At 43.6% G+C, this 13,894-nt stretch overlaps 1 protein-coding gene across 1 annotated transcript; it reads left to right on the top strand.

The window, feature by feature from the left end:
• The first annotated feature begins 10,874 nt into the window (after nt 1-10,874).
• DRD5 (dopamine receptor D5) lies at nt 10,875-12,341 on the top strand. The gene has a single exon (XM_065736140.1). The coding sequence runs from the start codon at nt 10,875-10,877 to the stop codon at nt 12,339-12,341; it is 1,467 nt and encodes a 488-aa protein (XP_065592212.1).
• The last annotated feature ends 1,553 nt before the right edge of the window (nt 12,342-13,894 follow it).

The following is a 13,894-nucleotide window of genomic DNA, read 5'->3' as shown; positions in this document are numbered from 1 at the left end:
TAGTTGGGTTCTAAGATGTGTCCAACTAAAGCAGGGCTCACTAATCTCTAGGGCCAGAAAAGGGTCCACAGACTATATTAGGAACAGTTGTCACAGATTTGGAATTTTCAAAAATAAATAACATTGGTATTTAGTTATATTTCATTTGTCTTGACTTAGTCCTTTTTTGTTCTCAACATCGCTACTGAAATAATTTTATTTATCCATGGAATTAAATTGATTTTGAGTGCTAAAAGTAAAGTTTATTTGAAGCAGCATTCTGGCAGAGAGCAAGTGCTTTAACCAAGCTAATGAGCAAATTTTGTTCTAAGCTGCACTGATGAAACCCCACTGACTAAAATGATTCTGTTTCAGGGAACTGGAGAACAGATTTTGTTCTGAGAGACATAAGGGGTTTTCAAGACAGGATTGGACCCAAAAACATCATTTTGCCCAAATAGAGAATATCTTAAAGAATCAGACCTTAGTATAGCTATTCTTCATGCAATGGCAAGTCATGAAGCTGTGAACATTTTAGAAATGCAGCTTTTGAAGAAACACATTTCATTATTTATTTATTTATTTATATCAGGAATGTTAATCAGAATGGTTTAACTTGGTGTAACATCTAGCCCTCTGATCAATGTTCCATCTGGGCTGGCCCATGCATCTTTTAAACTATTTTTTTTTTATCTCTCTGGTGTATCTCAACAATAGCAGTATATCATACTTTATATGGACTATAGGGAATAGCAGAAAGTTAGCCTATATAATCACTCAGGCACGTGGCCGGAGGCTGAAGAGCAGGCTTACCCAAGAGAGGTCTCAAAGCTGACCAGTGCTATGTTTCAGAGGTGCCTATGGGGGATAGTCTGTCAACTTTTGATTTCCCCAGTGAATGCCATCTAAACCAATTTAATACTACTTAAAAAGAGACTTTTTTTAAATAAGAATTTCTTCACAGTCAAGTCTGATGTGCATTAGGTATGTAAACTACTCTGAATTTTTGCTGTACAATGTTAATCAGAAATCCTTATCATGTCCCTCTGTTGGACTCTCTCACACCCTCAATTTCCCTCCTTCCCTCTCTTCCTAGATCATCTTATTTTGCTTAGGTAGTATTTAAGCTCATTTATATGCAAAAAGAAAAGCTGATAAGACATCAAAATATTCCTACAATCGAAATATTCCTACAATCCTCAAGCATTTGGCTGGAGAGACAATTTTTTTGTGACCATAGGCTTTTCCAAGTGGTTTTTAGTGTCAGGATCTAAAATGGAAGAAGGTGGAATGTCATGATTGAGTTTTTCTGAATGAGCTGAATTCCCTCCACCGGTATTTCTGAATGCTTTGACTTTTTAATAACATTTAAAAGATTTGATCAGTTTGATCATTTTGCAAATATTCCCGTGTTGTATAGCCTGCTTGTGGTCTGTTGACTTTGAGTGGACTATATCAGCATAGAGAAGGGGACAATTCCAATGAAAAGCTGAGAGGGAAATTGTCTGTATAATTTAAGCACATAATTATTTCGGGGAATTAAAGGTCTTTATGAGGATGATAAGCTCATTAAGAAAAAAACAACTGTCTTTTCCATTGAGCAGTGTGTAATAAATCCTCCAACATCAAATCTACTGAGACTTTCCAAAGCTGGAGCTTAGGAAAAGTTCTTCTGCCTTTTCCAGCACAATCTCTGAACAGAGTGTCCATCTGATTCTGAATCACTGACTCCCCAGACATGCTGAAGTACAGCTGAAAGGCAGAGGAGGAAGATTTTGGCCTAAGGAATTTGCTTCACAAAGTGAAATATCCTCTTGTTGTGTTGAAATAGTTGTCGTATTACTGGGGAAGGTGACGATGAGCATGTCTGTTGCTCAAAAAGAAAATTAAAGGTGTGCTAGGTTTGTTAAGTTTTAAGCATTGTTGTTTGCTTGTTGTTTCCAAATGAAAATGAAGTGCAAAATTGAATCACAAAAATAATGCAAGCCAGGCAATTTTTCTGTAGATCTGATGACAATGTTTTATGTAGCCAATACAAATTTTAATTTAATTTATGACTTAATGAGATTAAGGAATACTTAGATATAATATTTGCAAGGGTAAAGAGGGAAAGGGTAGTTCTTCAGACCTGTATTGAAAATGAGATTTCTGGACACTTCTAGGTTGTGGATTTACAGTCAATACTTTAACTGCATCCAGCTAGACTTGTCATGGCTCTGTTGATCCACAGTTTGCATACAAGCACTAATATAAAATTGCCTTTTCTGATTTCCATTAAAGAAAGGATAAGATTTCATTTTCTGTGTTTTTCCTCTGTCAGTAAACAGTACTGGCATCTAATATATTCATACTGTTTAAAGAACTAGTGATACAATAAAAGAAATAACAGTAAATTTATACCTTTGAGTTAAATCAGTTAGCAAGTATATTGCCGAATCTAAATGTGCAGTCAATTTATCTATCTTGCTCTGTCACAATAGAGATGGTGTACATACAGCTGGCTCTTTGGATTGTTTATTCCCTGGGAACTCTTGTTCCCAAGGATTTGGCCTCAGTCTGGGAATACCTGAATCACACAAGACCTGGATTGAAACAGAATAGAAGTAGCTGCAATTGTTAATAGGAGCCTTAAATAATAGGATTGCCTTTATCAACTTTATAGGATTAATTTCATCTGGAAGTAGTTATAGGATGAATTTTCATCTGGAAAATCTCACTTTAATGTCAACAGGCAATGCTTAGAGTTCTTTTTTTCTTTTTTTCTTTTTTTTTTCCTCTCTCTCTCTCTTTTTTTTTTTTCTTTAATGTGTGTTGATGTGCTATGTCCCCTAATATTTGTTTGGCTGATATTTAATGCAAATCTTGTGGTTCTGTATAGCCTACTTCCTGCCTTCATCTGCTATTACATACACCCTAGAAAGGAGTTCCATTCCTGTAAATACATCCTTTGGTATAGTCTTTACCAACACATTTCCTAGTTCTTGACAGAAACTAAAGGACTGTTCAGACCTAAGAGCATATTATTAAATAAAGATAGATACAATAGGTGAAAGTTTTAAAAAGAGCAGAGGTAGCACGAAAACCAATTGCCATCCTCCCATTCACTTGTAACAAATACAGCTCCTCTGGGGTTAGTGGAGTACTCCTGCAGCCAGCAGTGCTCCCCAGGTAGGATTTTCCACCATGGCCTCCTTGAATCAATCAGCTTAATTACCACTAAATATTTCAGTGACATGATAATAATCAAACCTACTTTTGAGAATGTTCTTGAGTCCTTTCCCAACCTCCAGAGTGTTTTTCTTTTCTCCAAACCTTTAATTTTCATTTCTTTGTTCATCCTGTTGGGAAACCTGTACAGTGCAATAACAATCAAGAACTATATCAGGAAAATATCATAGGATCATAGAGTCATTAGAGACTGGAAAAGACCGCTAAGATCATTTCATCCAACGATTGACTTGCCACCAAAATACCCACTAACCCATGTCCCTCAGTGCCATACCTCTGTGTTTCTGAACACCTCTGGGGATGGTGACACCACCACCTCCTTGGGAAGCCCATTCCAGCTCCTGGCCACTCTTTCTGAGATGGCAGTGCTTGAATCTGACATCAGGTTTGTGCTTGGGTACGGCACCGAGACTGACCCTGTGGCATGCAATTACAAGTACAGGTTAACTATACACCAGCATGATCTGCATGCCACTAGATGGGGATCAGACACTGAAACAAAGTACATTTGTGATGCATCAGTAACAGATTAAATTACTCCAAGAAGGAAACAACCTCACAGACCTCTGTGTTGTTCTGTCAAAGATGTTAAACTTCTGTGCTACTACAACTTTCTTGACTGACTTATTTTTAGGTAGAGTTGCAGCTCTGCCTAATGTAAACTGTCACTTTTCAAGTCACAGACCTCTGCCAATAGTACTAAAATAAATTGCATTAGCTAGTTATTTTTAACTAGAAGGGTCATGGCAGCAAAAGTAAGTAATTGCAAATTGTTCTGAAATTAAAATTCAGATCCAGAGCTGGTTATTCTAGGTAATTACTGCAAACAATACAGCTAATGTGCAACAATCAATCCCAAATATCAGGTAATCTTTTTCTTTCTTTCTTTTTTTTTTTTTTTAAAGAAGGCACGTAGACGGTATTTCAATGGATAGCTCCTGCCCTTGTTTTCATTCACTGCCCTGACATTTTGGAATCCGCTCTTCCCTACAGCCACTCTTTTCTCAGATCAATGCACATTTTATGTTTGATGAAGACCAGTCTATGTACAGTTACTCGTGCTGAATGCCCAAGGCAAAAGTAGTCCTTTAGCATGTCTTGCAAGTCAGTATGAGATTTCTGATTGGCCAACCCCGGCAAAACAACATGAACAAAATCTCACTGGGTTCAGTCACTGCTTTACTAACATGAGGTTGATAGGGATGAACTGTTGGCTTCCACAGCTCAGATCTCGCTGGCACGTTCAAACAGAAACCTTTCCTGAGAGGAGGGCAAAGCCATCCCCAGAATGAATCCTCAACAGACCAGTTGCCACAACTGATGTCAGCCCAGGTCAGCTCTACACAATGCTGTCCTCTTCCTCATCTTTTTTTTTCTACATAGACCCAAGCTTCTTTTCATTTCAAAGCTGCACACTGTGCCAATCCACTGTGGCTGTGACTTGCAGAATTTGAGGTATTTCCCTTGAATTATCAGAGCATATGTTTTTTGACTCCTATATTCCTTCCTCTAATTTGCAGGGATGTCATCCAAAACAGAGGTCACAACGGTGCTAAAGGGGAGCTCTCTGCACTTGAAAAAGTGTTTCTGCTTTGTATTTCCTTACATGTATTGGAAAAGGACAAGCCAATAGGATGGCAATTCTAGACACATTATAGATTGAAATGCCTCTGTTCATCATCCTGATGGCCATTCACAATTCAGAATGAAGAGCTTTGTTGTTTCATGTAAGGACAGGAGAATAAGCCTCAGTTTGACTTTGTTAGTCCCAGTACAAGTCTGTCCTGTGCTGGCAGACAGTCTTTGTCAGCAGTTGCACTGTGCTCTGCAGTAGCATGTACATATATAGTAGTCCTTACGCTCTTTGCAATAGGGTTGCTGAAAATCTGCTGTTGAGATCAATTAGACCTGTTTCTTGTAACTGACATTTCATTTTAAGGCTTACTTGAGGAACGAATAAACAAACAAGCAAGCAGGACTAAGTGAAAGCAGTCATTTGCTGCTATTATCCTAAAGTGACAAAATTGCTCATTCTTACCACTTGTGTTTGAAAATCTGAAGCTTGAATTCTTCCCTGAAATAGATCACAAACTACAAAGTTTAATCCTGGTACTATATGGCTCTTATGAAGTACAGCACCTTCAACTGTTGGCCCACCTGCAAATCCACCTCACAGTGCAGTTTTCTGCTGAGCACTTGCAGTGCTGTGGAGAACACCACTGTCCCCTGCTGCTGTTCCATTCTGTCCCACAGTTGCCTACCTTGAGAAGAAAAGCCCAGCAATATGTTCCTCATTTGTTCTTCATCCAGCCCTAGGAGATACCACCTGAGTTCCTTGGGTGGCTAAGACCCAGCTACTGACTTCCCCTGCCCTCAAATTCTCTCTGGCTGTGGTGATGCTCATATTCTCACATTAACAGCCCAGTCAGGTCTGCCCTAAGGTTCTGATACATTTGTATTGACTTGTAAGAGGAGGATAATGGAGACATTCAAGACCTGTCTGGATGCCTACCTTTGTGATCTATTGTAGGGAACCTGCTTTAGCAGTGGTGTTGGACTCGGTATCTCTTGAGGTACCTTCAAACGCCTGCAATGCTGTGATTCTGTGATAAAAGTACACAGATTGACTGCTCCTTTGTCCTCAGACTCCTTGTTTTCTACCAGTATTTTTATAGATAGAGCCCTTTTCACCACTGAAATTGCTATCATTGTCACTATTCCATGCTACTAAAAAAGGACTGGGTTTTACTGCTCATTTTGTGCAAGATCATCTCAGAGTTAATGGGCACGGTACCATCCAAAGATGTTGGTAGCAAACATTCCAATAAAAGCAATTAACAAGAAAAGCCTATAATTTACACATGCCATTCAATATTCAAAGGTCCAGTTATTACACTGTGGGTTAAGGAACAGAGAAATCAGACCAATAGAAAAAAAAAAAAAAAAAGCATCTGTCCAAACTACTCCAGAGGACAAAGTGTTAGAGATCAAGTTACACTTAATTCAGGAATTAAGCCCACCTGATTTTTATTAGCAGTCTGGCAACTCAGTTGACAAAAAATATCTTGAAATGGTCAGTATTAGGTAATCAAAACAGCTTTTTTCATCTTAATAATTTTCTGAGAACAGACACTCACAAAGGACGTGGCTGTGCATGCAATGAGAGTACCCATTTTACCATTTCAAAAATCAATACATCTTTTTTTTCTTCATCTTGCTTCAAAACTGTCTGACCTTTAGTAGTTCATCACACAATCTCTTGCTGTATTATCTGCAATTTCTGTAGCTCCTTAAAAATATCAATACTAGTTTTTAGAATATAGTTATGGATATTAAAAAATAAAAGATAATATTTTATGCGATAGAAATTACAAAATGAACTAAGTTGACCAGGAAAACATATTTAGAAAAGTTCTATTTCCTTTGCTTTTGGTTCATCTTTTATCTTTAACATGATTTTAAATTGTCAGGGTCAGTATGAACAACAGGAAAAGAACATCTGTGGAAATTTCTTTTGGTAACATCAGTTACTTCATGACTTCAAGCAAGAACAATCAACAGCTTGTGTGGGAACTATATCACACTCACCACCCAAAAAAAAAAAAAAAAAAGTCAACAGAAGTACTGGGAGGGCTATTTATTCTCTTACCTGGCTAATTAACACTATCCATCACAGTCTCAAGTCAACAAAAACACTGATGGGTTTTAAAGCTGGAAGGGATAACTGTAATCATCTGCAATTGCTTTCCTCCCTGCACAGCCTCCAGACCCTGCCTGGTGCCAGGATGAGCTGCTGGGGAGTGGAGACACTACCGTTAGTTAAGAGATGCACTCAGCCTTGACTTTCAGACCTCAAACATGGCAAATCCATTACAATCTTAGATCAATTGCATCAGCCACTAATTGTCCTTGCTGTTCAAACCATGCGCCTTATCTATGTCCCGATTTTCCATCAATTTAGTTTCTAGCCATCTAGAGTTTCTAAAGTTTTAAAACCTTACCTGAAAGATGAAACTCCTCAGTTACCAGGAAACATCCTCCCCTGTCAGATATTTCCAGCTCTTTTGAACCCTTATGGTGCTTTCTGCTCAGCTCAGAAAGTTTCCCAGGCAATTTCTACAACTTGTTTGCCTATATATATACCTATATATATACAACAAAACAGGACCAAGTCTAAAGAAATTTTTCTGCGTTATTTGTTAAATATGATGACATCAGTCCTCACCTCTTCCTTCCTTCAATATTTCTTCAACATTTTCTCTTTCTATATATAACACACCTTCATCCATCCCTCTGCAGCATTTCAGCTTCAGCGAATGAAACTGATAGAGCTTAAGTATGTGTCCAACCACTCCATTAAACAGAGCTCTGCATGAGCATACCTCAAAAGCTAATACTGTGCAGCCACCTCACTAATATGGCTTCACATGCAGTGACTTCAGGTCGGATGTCAGGAAAAATTCGGTCTCTCAAAGTGATGATACTGGAATGGGCTGCCCAGGAAGAGGTGGAGATATCATCAAAGGCATTTGACACTGCCTCCCACAGCATCCTTATAACAAAGTTGAGGAAGTGTGGAATAGATGAGTGGATGGTGAGGTGGGTTGAGAAGTGGCTGACTGGGAGAGCTCAGAGGGTTATGCTCAGTGGTGCAGAGTCCAGTTGGAGGCCTGTACTTAGTGGTGTTCTTCAGGGATCAGTGCTGGGTCCGGTCCTGTTCAACATCTTCATCAATAGACTTCTACTTCTTCATCTTAGAGGTCTTTTTCAACCTTAGTTGTTCTATGATTCTACCCGAATTTGAAACTAATTGATCACTGCTGTCTAGTGAGGAGCTTTTGTAGCCCAGTCCTAAGAATCTTGTCTATGTCTATAGGTTTGACCTTCCTTCTGGAATCAATTATTATTTATCTCTTTGCACTAAGTATCCCTTGGGTAGAAACATGCTAATTTGGAAACATGACCTGCTTTTAAATGAATTTCTTTCTTCAGAACAGTGGGTTTTTGTATTTTGACATGGAAGTAGACTGAGTTGCAAGGAAAGAAAGAGAGACAGTAAAACACACATCTCAAGAATCAGGAACTGCAAACTGATTTTTCCCTCAGAAGCATTGCAATAGCAGTTAAATTCCATTACTTCCAATCTGCCAGCTGTGAGAGGATTCTAACAGGTGAATAAAATATAAAAAGAGAGAAACAAGACGAAGCTCTGTAGGAAAAGCACAAAGCCATTACAGAGATGATATCAGGATGATAAAAACCCACCCCAAATCTCTCAGCAAGTGACAGCTGTGGTTTTAATGGACACTCTTAAAATGAGATTTATATGCAAACTGCCTACAGAAAGTACAAAAAAAAAATGCTTATAACCTATAAATGTTAAAGGTTTTATCACAGGCTTAAAAGATATTGATGAAATGGGTGAGATACTACAACATCTGTAACTGTCTCCATTATGCCATGGCTCCGGGCTCAGTTCTGCTTCCAGTGATGCACCACATGTGGTGCAACTGCTCTTTTCTCCCCTTGCTCCCTCTACCAAACCCATTGCCATGGCTCACGAAGCAGCTGCTTTGTCTGCTGCACAGAAGGTATTCTGAATGCCTGGTGCACTGCTGTGGCTTGGAAGGAGCTCAGAGTGCATGAAGTGTTTGGTCACCACTGCAGACCGCACTTCCCTTGCACACATAGGATACAGGAGAGCCAACTTCTTCCGTAAGGATCTCTGACGGCAATTTCATAGGATCATCATAGAATCGTTTGAGTTGGAAGGGAACATTAAAAGCCATCTGGTCCAATTCCCCTGCAATGAGCAGGGACACCTACAGCTGATCAATTTTTGATCACCTGACCTTGGTGTCTCACTTCAGCTCACATTAGCTTGGAACTCAGGAGCATTTGCTAAAAACACAATAGGTGAGGGAGGATTACATCACATGAATTCCCAGCTACTCAGGAACCAGACACATCCAGATGTGGCCACGCAGATACACCTCAAAAATTCCTCTCCACTTTGGGTCACTTTCTAGTGGTCCTGCAGAAAGCAGAACACAACTCCATTCTTTAGATGCTGACCACTCAGAGCTCAGACCATTTTGTTCTGATGGGTCAGAGCACCTTTCCTGAACCCCCGGAGGAGGGCAGCCAGCCCGCTGCTCTCTGCAAACACGGCTTTGTGCCGAGCCACCGAGTTCAATGCCGTTGTGTAATCATCAGGCTACTGCTGTTGTCACGCATGCAAGCTAGGTGTGTGCGTGTTCAAACAGCTAACACGTAGTGACTGTATGCATGGAAATGCATGCATACTATCACTATTACACATAAACGCATTTACATGACTATGAACACCTCTGCACCACCGGAGCAACGCACACGTGCTAAACAAAGAATTCAGATCATTAGCTTTTATTGTACAAAATATCCACATTTCTGGACCAGCACCTTCAGGGGCCATGTGCAGAAGTACCTGCAGGACTTAGTCCTTCCTTACATCCATCGCAGGAGGCACTGCTTGGGTTGTGCAAGCAGCACAGCACCTCAGCATCCCCACTACAGTCACGCTGCTTAGAGCTCGGTGACAAAAGCCATAGGCTCTCTCCAATATTAAATATAACTCGGCTTAAACATGCAAAAGCAGGGCCAATTTCCTCAGCAAGAGCCGAAGTGGGGCTCTAGTTTTTCTTGTGACAATTTTAGAAAACTGCCAAAAAGGTTGCGGAGTTTCTGTTGTCTCAGCATTTAGTAACACTGACGCTGCATCCTCGCTCGTGTCACTCCGGATCCAGGAGGTCTCCGCGGGTCCTGTCCGGCCCCACCCGCGGCGGCAGTGCAGTTACACCCGCCCCGTGCATCCCGAACGGGTGCTCAGTCAGGAACGGATCCGATCCTGTCAAAGGGTTAAAACGTGAAAGAAAATGAAGGTATTTTAAATAAAAATCGCTGCAGCATGTTTGAAACACGGGCATTATACCAGCTCACAGTGACTCCAGTCGCACCGTGTCTGCTCCTTCCCCGCTGTGGCTCCGTTTGCTGGCTGCGCCGAGCCCTACGGAGACGAAATATACATCCCACGGAAGAGCTGCGACGAGGTGCACTCGGGAGTCCTTTGCCGGCTTCTTTCCCTGTGCAGGAGACACCCGCCCGCCCCGCTCTCCACGGCCCCTTCCAGTCCTGCCATCCCCGGGGCTGGGGCACATTTCCCCGTTCCCTTCGGTGGCACCGCGCTCAGCGACGCGACACCTTCACGGACGACCCGTACGCGACCCTACACTCGCATCGCTGCTCCGTCCTCCGCCGGACCGGACGGGGCACCCCCGGCTGCGAGCATGCTCAGAGGGCGGCGGGGGGAGCGGGGAGCGAGGCGAGAGGAGCGGTGCGAGAGGAGTGGGGAGAGAGGAGCTCCGCCGAGCGCGGGGCGGGCGGAGCCGGCGTCGAAGCGGCCACGTCGAGCAGCGCTGAGCGGAGCGGAGCAGCCGGGCAGGGGCGCGTAGAGCGGTGAGCGCGGGCAAGGGGGCTGCGGAGCGCCCGGGGAGGGGGGCAGCGAGCCGGGCAGGGGTGGCGGCGGGGCGGGGGGGCGACGGCCTCATGGGGCCGGGCGGTGGGGCGGGCGCTGGCTGCTCGGCGCTCCCCTGCCGCCGCCGCCCCGCCGCCGCCGGGAACCGCCAGCCATGCTGCGGGGCGGCCGCAGCCCTATGCCGCCCTCGGCGGGACCCCCCGGCGGGGCGAGGGGGCAGGCGGGAGCCCCCGGGGCTGCGCAGGTGGCGGCGGGCAGCCTGCTCGCCTTGCTCATCCTCTGGACGCTCTTTGGGAACGTGCTGGTGTGCGCGGCCATCGTCCGCTACCGGCACCTGCGGAACAAGGTGACCAACATCTTCATCGTGTCTCTGGCCGTCTCGGATCTGCTGGTGGCTCTGCTGGTCATGCCCTGGAAGGCGGTGGCTGAGGTGGCCGGCTACTGGCCCTTCGGGGCTTTCTGCAACGTCTGGGTGGCCTTCGATATCATGTGCTCCACGGCCTCCATCCTTAACCTGTGCGTGATTAGTGTGGACAGGTACTGGGCTATTTCCAGCCCTTTCCGCTACGAGAGGAAGATGACCCAGCGGCTGGCGCTAGTGATGATCGGAGTGGCCTGGGCGCTGTCCGTGCTTATCTCCTTCATCCCAGTCCAGCTCAACTGGCACAGAGGTGGGGATGCTGCCACTGCCGCTGCCACTGGGGGCATTGAGGATGGGTTTGGTACTGGCTGGGAGGCAGAGGGTGCTTTCACCACCTGGGCGGAGGACATGAGCACCACATGGGTGGCACTGGCAGCAATGACGCCCTCCGACGGCACCTATGGCAGCAACAACACCATCCCAAGGCCATCAGAGAGCTGCGATTCCAGCCTCAACAGGACTTATGCCATTTCCTCCTCCCTGATCAGTTTTTACATCCCAGTGGCTATCATGATAGTCACCTACACGCGGATCTACCGCATTGCCCAGGTGCAGATCCGTCGTATCTCCTCGCTGGAGCGGGCGGCTGAGCACGCGCAGAGCTGCCGCAGCAACCACGTTGACTGCCACCATCACACCAGCCTCAAGTCCTCCATCAGGAAAGAAACCAAAGTGCTGAAGACTCTCTCCATCATCATGGGTGTCTTTGTCTGTTGCTGGCTGCCCTTCTTCATCCTGAACTGCATGGTGCCCTTCTGTGAGAGCCCACCCAGTAACCCCCAGGCTGGGCTCCCCTGCGTCAGCGAGACCACCTTCAACATCTTTGTCTGGTTTGGATGGGCCAACTCCTCCCTCAACCCCATCATTTATGCCTTCAATGCTGACTTCAGGAAGGTCTTCTCCAACCTCCTGGGATGCGGACACTTTTGCTCAAGCACTCCAGTGGAGACCGTTAATATAAGCAATGAGCTCATCTCATACAATCAGGACACCCTTTTCCATAAGGAGATAGTGACTGCTTATGTGAACATGATCCCAAACGTGGTTGACTGTGAGGAGAACCGGGAGGACCCTTTTGATAGGATGTCCCAGATCTCCCCTGACCCCGAGGTTGCCACCGACTCTGTCTGTGAGCTGGACTGCGAGGGGGAGATCTCACTAGGCAAAATCACACCTTTCACACCAAATGGTTTACATTAAACTGCATCCTGCCCCGGTCACTTCTGCTTGGATTATACACCAGAATATTATCACTGCATTGAAAAACGTGCTTGATTTATGCTGTAGTTTGGTCAGTCACTTCATGCTAACTCCACCTCTCAGTGTAGCACTTTTGCAGGACGTCACGCTGTCGCTGATGGGACAAACTGACTACAGCCATGGGGAGGCCTTATGGTCCAAGTACCATCGGTCCATTTGTAGATGGACATGGCACTGTCAGTGCTGAGTGTTGCTACTTTTGCAAACAGGGACTGATGTTGATGCTGGCATAGACATCCAATAGATTAACTTCTGGACTGTTCATTTGTTCAGGTCTTACATTTCAGTTCTCTTTTTGTTTGTTCACTGTTTTTCTTTTAAGATAGAAATAGCGAGGTGGTGATTCAGTTGATTATTTAAATGTGTGTTTCTGCCAGAACAGTTTACGTGAAATCCATGTTCTCCAGGCGGCGTTGTTGCCTGTGGTATCCCCACCGTGCTCCCGGATGAATAAATAAACGTTACATTGATCAAAGTGTTGTTATCTTTCATTTATCACTCAGAAAGGTTTACAACCAGTATTCAAACTTTGGCATTCTTATTTGAATGGTTACATGACTAATTGCTAAACCCTGTTATTGTAAAAGCAAAACAGTCTGCACAAAAATACAATTTTTCAGTGAAAGGAAGGAGCACAGGGACTGTTGACTCTAAGGAGCTTTTTTATGTGGCTCTACTTACAGCTAGTTAGGTGGGGTGGTTTTTTTCAGTATAACTGATGCTGTTCCTATCAGTGATTTCCTTTCTGCAGCTAAGAATATCAAGCACACACACTTATAAGCTGTTAAGACCTTCCACTTAATTCTATATTTGAAATTGCTTTTATAGATACTGTTAATGAGAAGAATTTGGTGGTAGAATTAGCAGCTGGATGCATCTAAAAACATTAATTATGCTTGAAAATGATGTTAGTAATTGGAAGCTCCCAGTGTAGACCTAGTACATGGGAAAAGACACTGAAACTAAAAGAAGAAAAACATTTTTTTAGTGATTTTCTTTGTCACTGGAATTTTTTCAAATGTGAAATGTCCTTGTAGTGCTTTGACTCTACAAAATGTCTTAAAATAGTCTTAAAAGTTGTGAAAGAATATTTTAAACTCTGTATCTGTTGGAACATCTACATCAGATGGAATGGACTACTTAGAAATGTTTGCACCCTTTCAGCTCAGAAGTCAGAAGCGATGCTATTTACAAAACAAATGATCAAAGGTAGTAAAAGCAAGTTATTTATTCATAAGATGTGAACTGATTCACCCTTTAGGAATCTCTGTGCCATGAGCTGTACAGATTTACATTGAGTTGTTTATGCTGGTTCAGTTAGTACTCCCTGTAGGGACACCCTGACCCTATTGGCCCCATCTCACCCAATTGGGAACTGAAGGTCCCTGTGCGATGTATGGGGGAAAAGCAGGATTTACACCAGTCAGCATGCTTCAGGGGAAGAAGTGTAAGTGGCATTTGTGAATGTTATGCACTTAGGATCGAGCCTTTTC

Source organism: Cyrtonyx montezumae, unplaced genomic scaffold (genome assembly GCF_038088225.1).
Source record: "Cyrtonyx montezumae isolate F1298 unplaced genomic scaffold, pur_monq_1.0 scaffold_2, whole genome shotgun sequence".
Lineage (NCBI taxonomy): Eukaryota > Metazoa > Chordata > Aves > Galliformes > Odontophoridae > Cyrtonyx > Cyrtonyx montezumae.
Note: the sequence above shows the minus strand (reverse complement) of the source record. Positions and strands in the feature narration are given on the sequence as shown.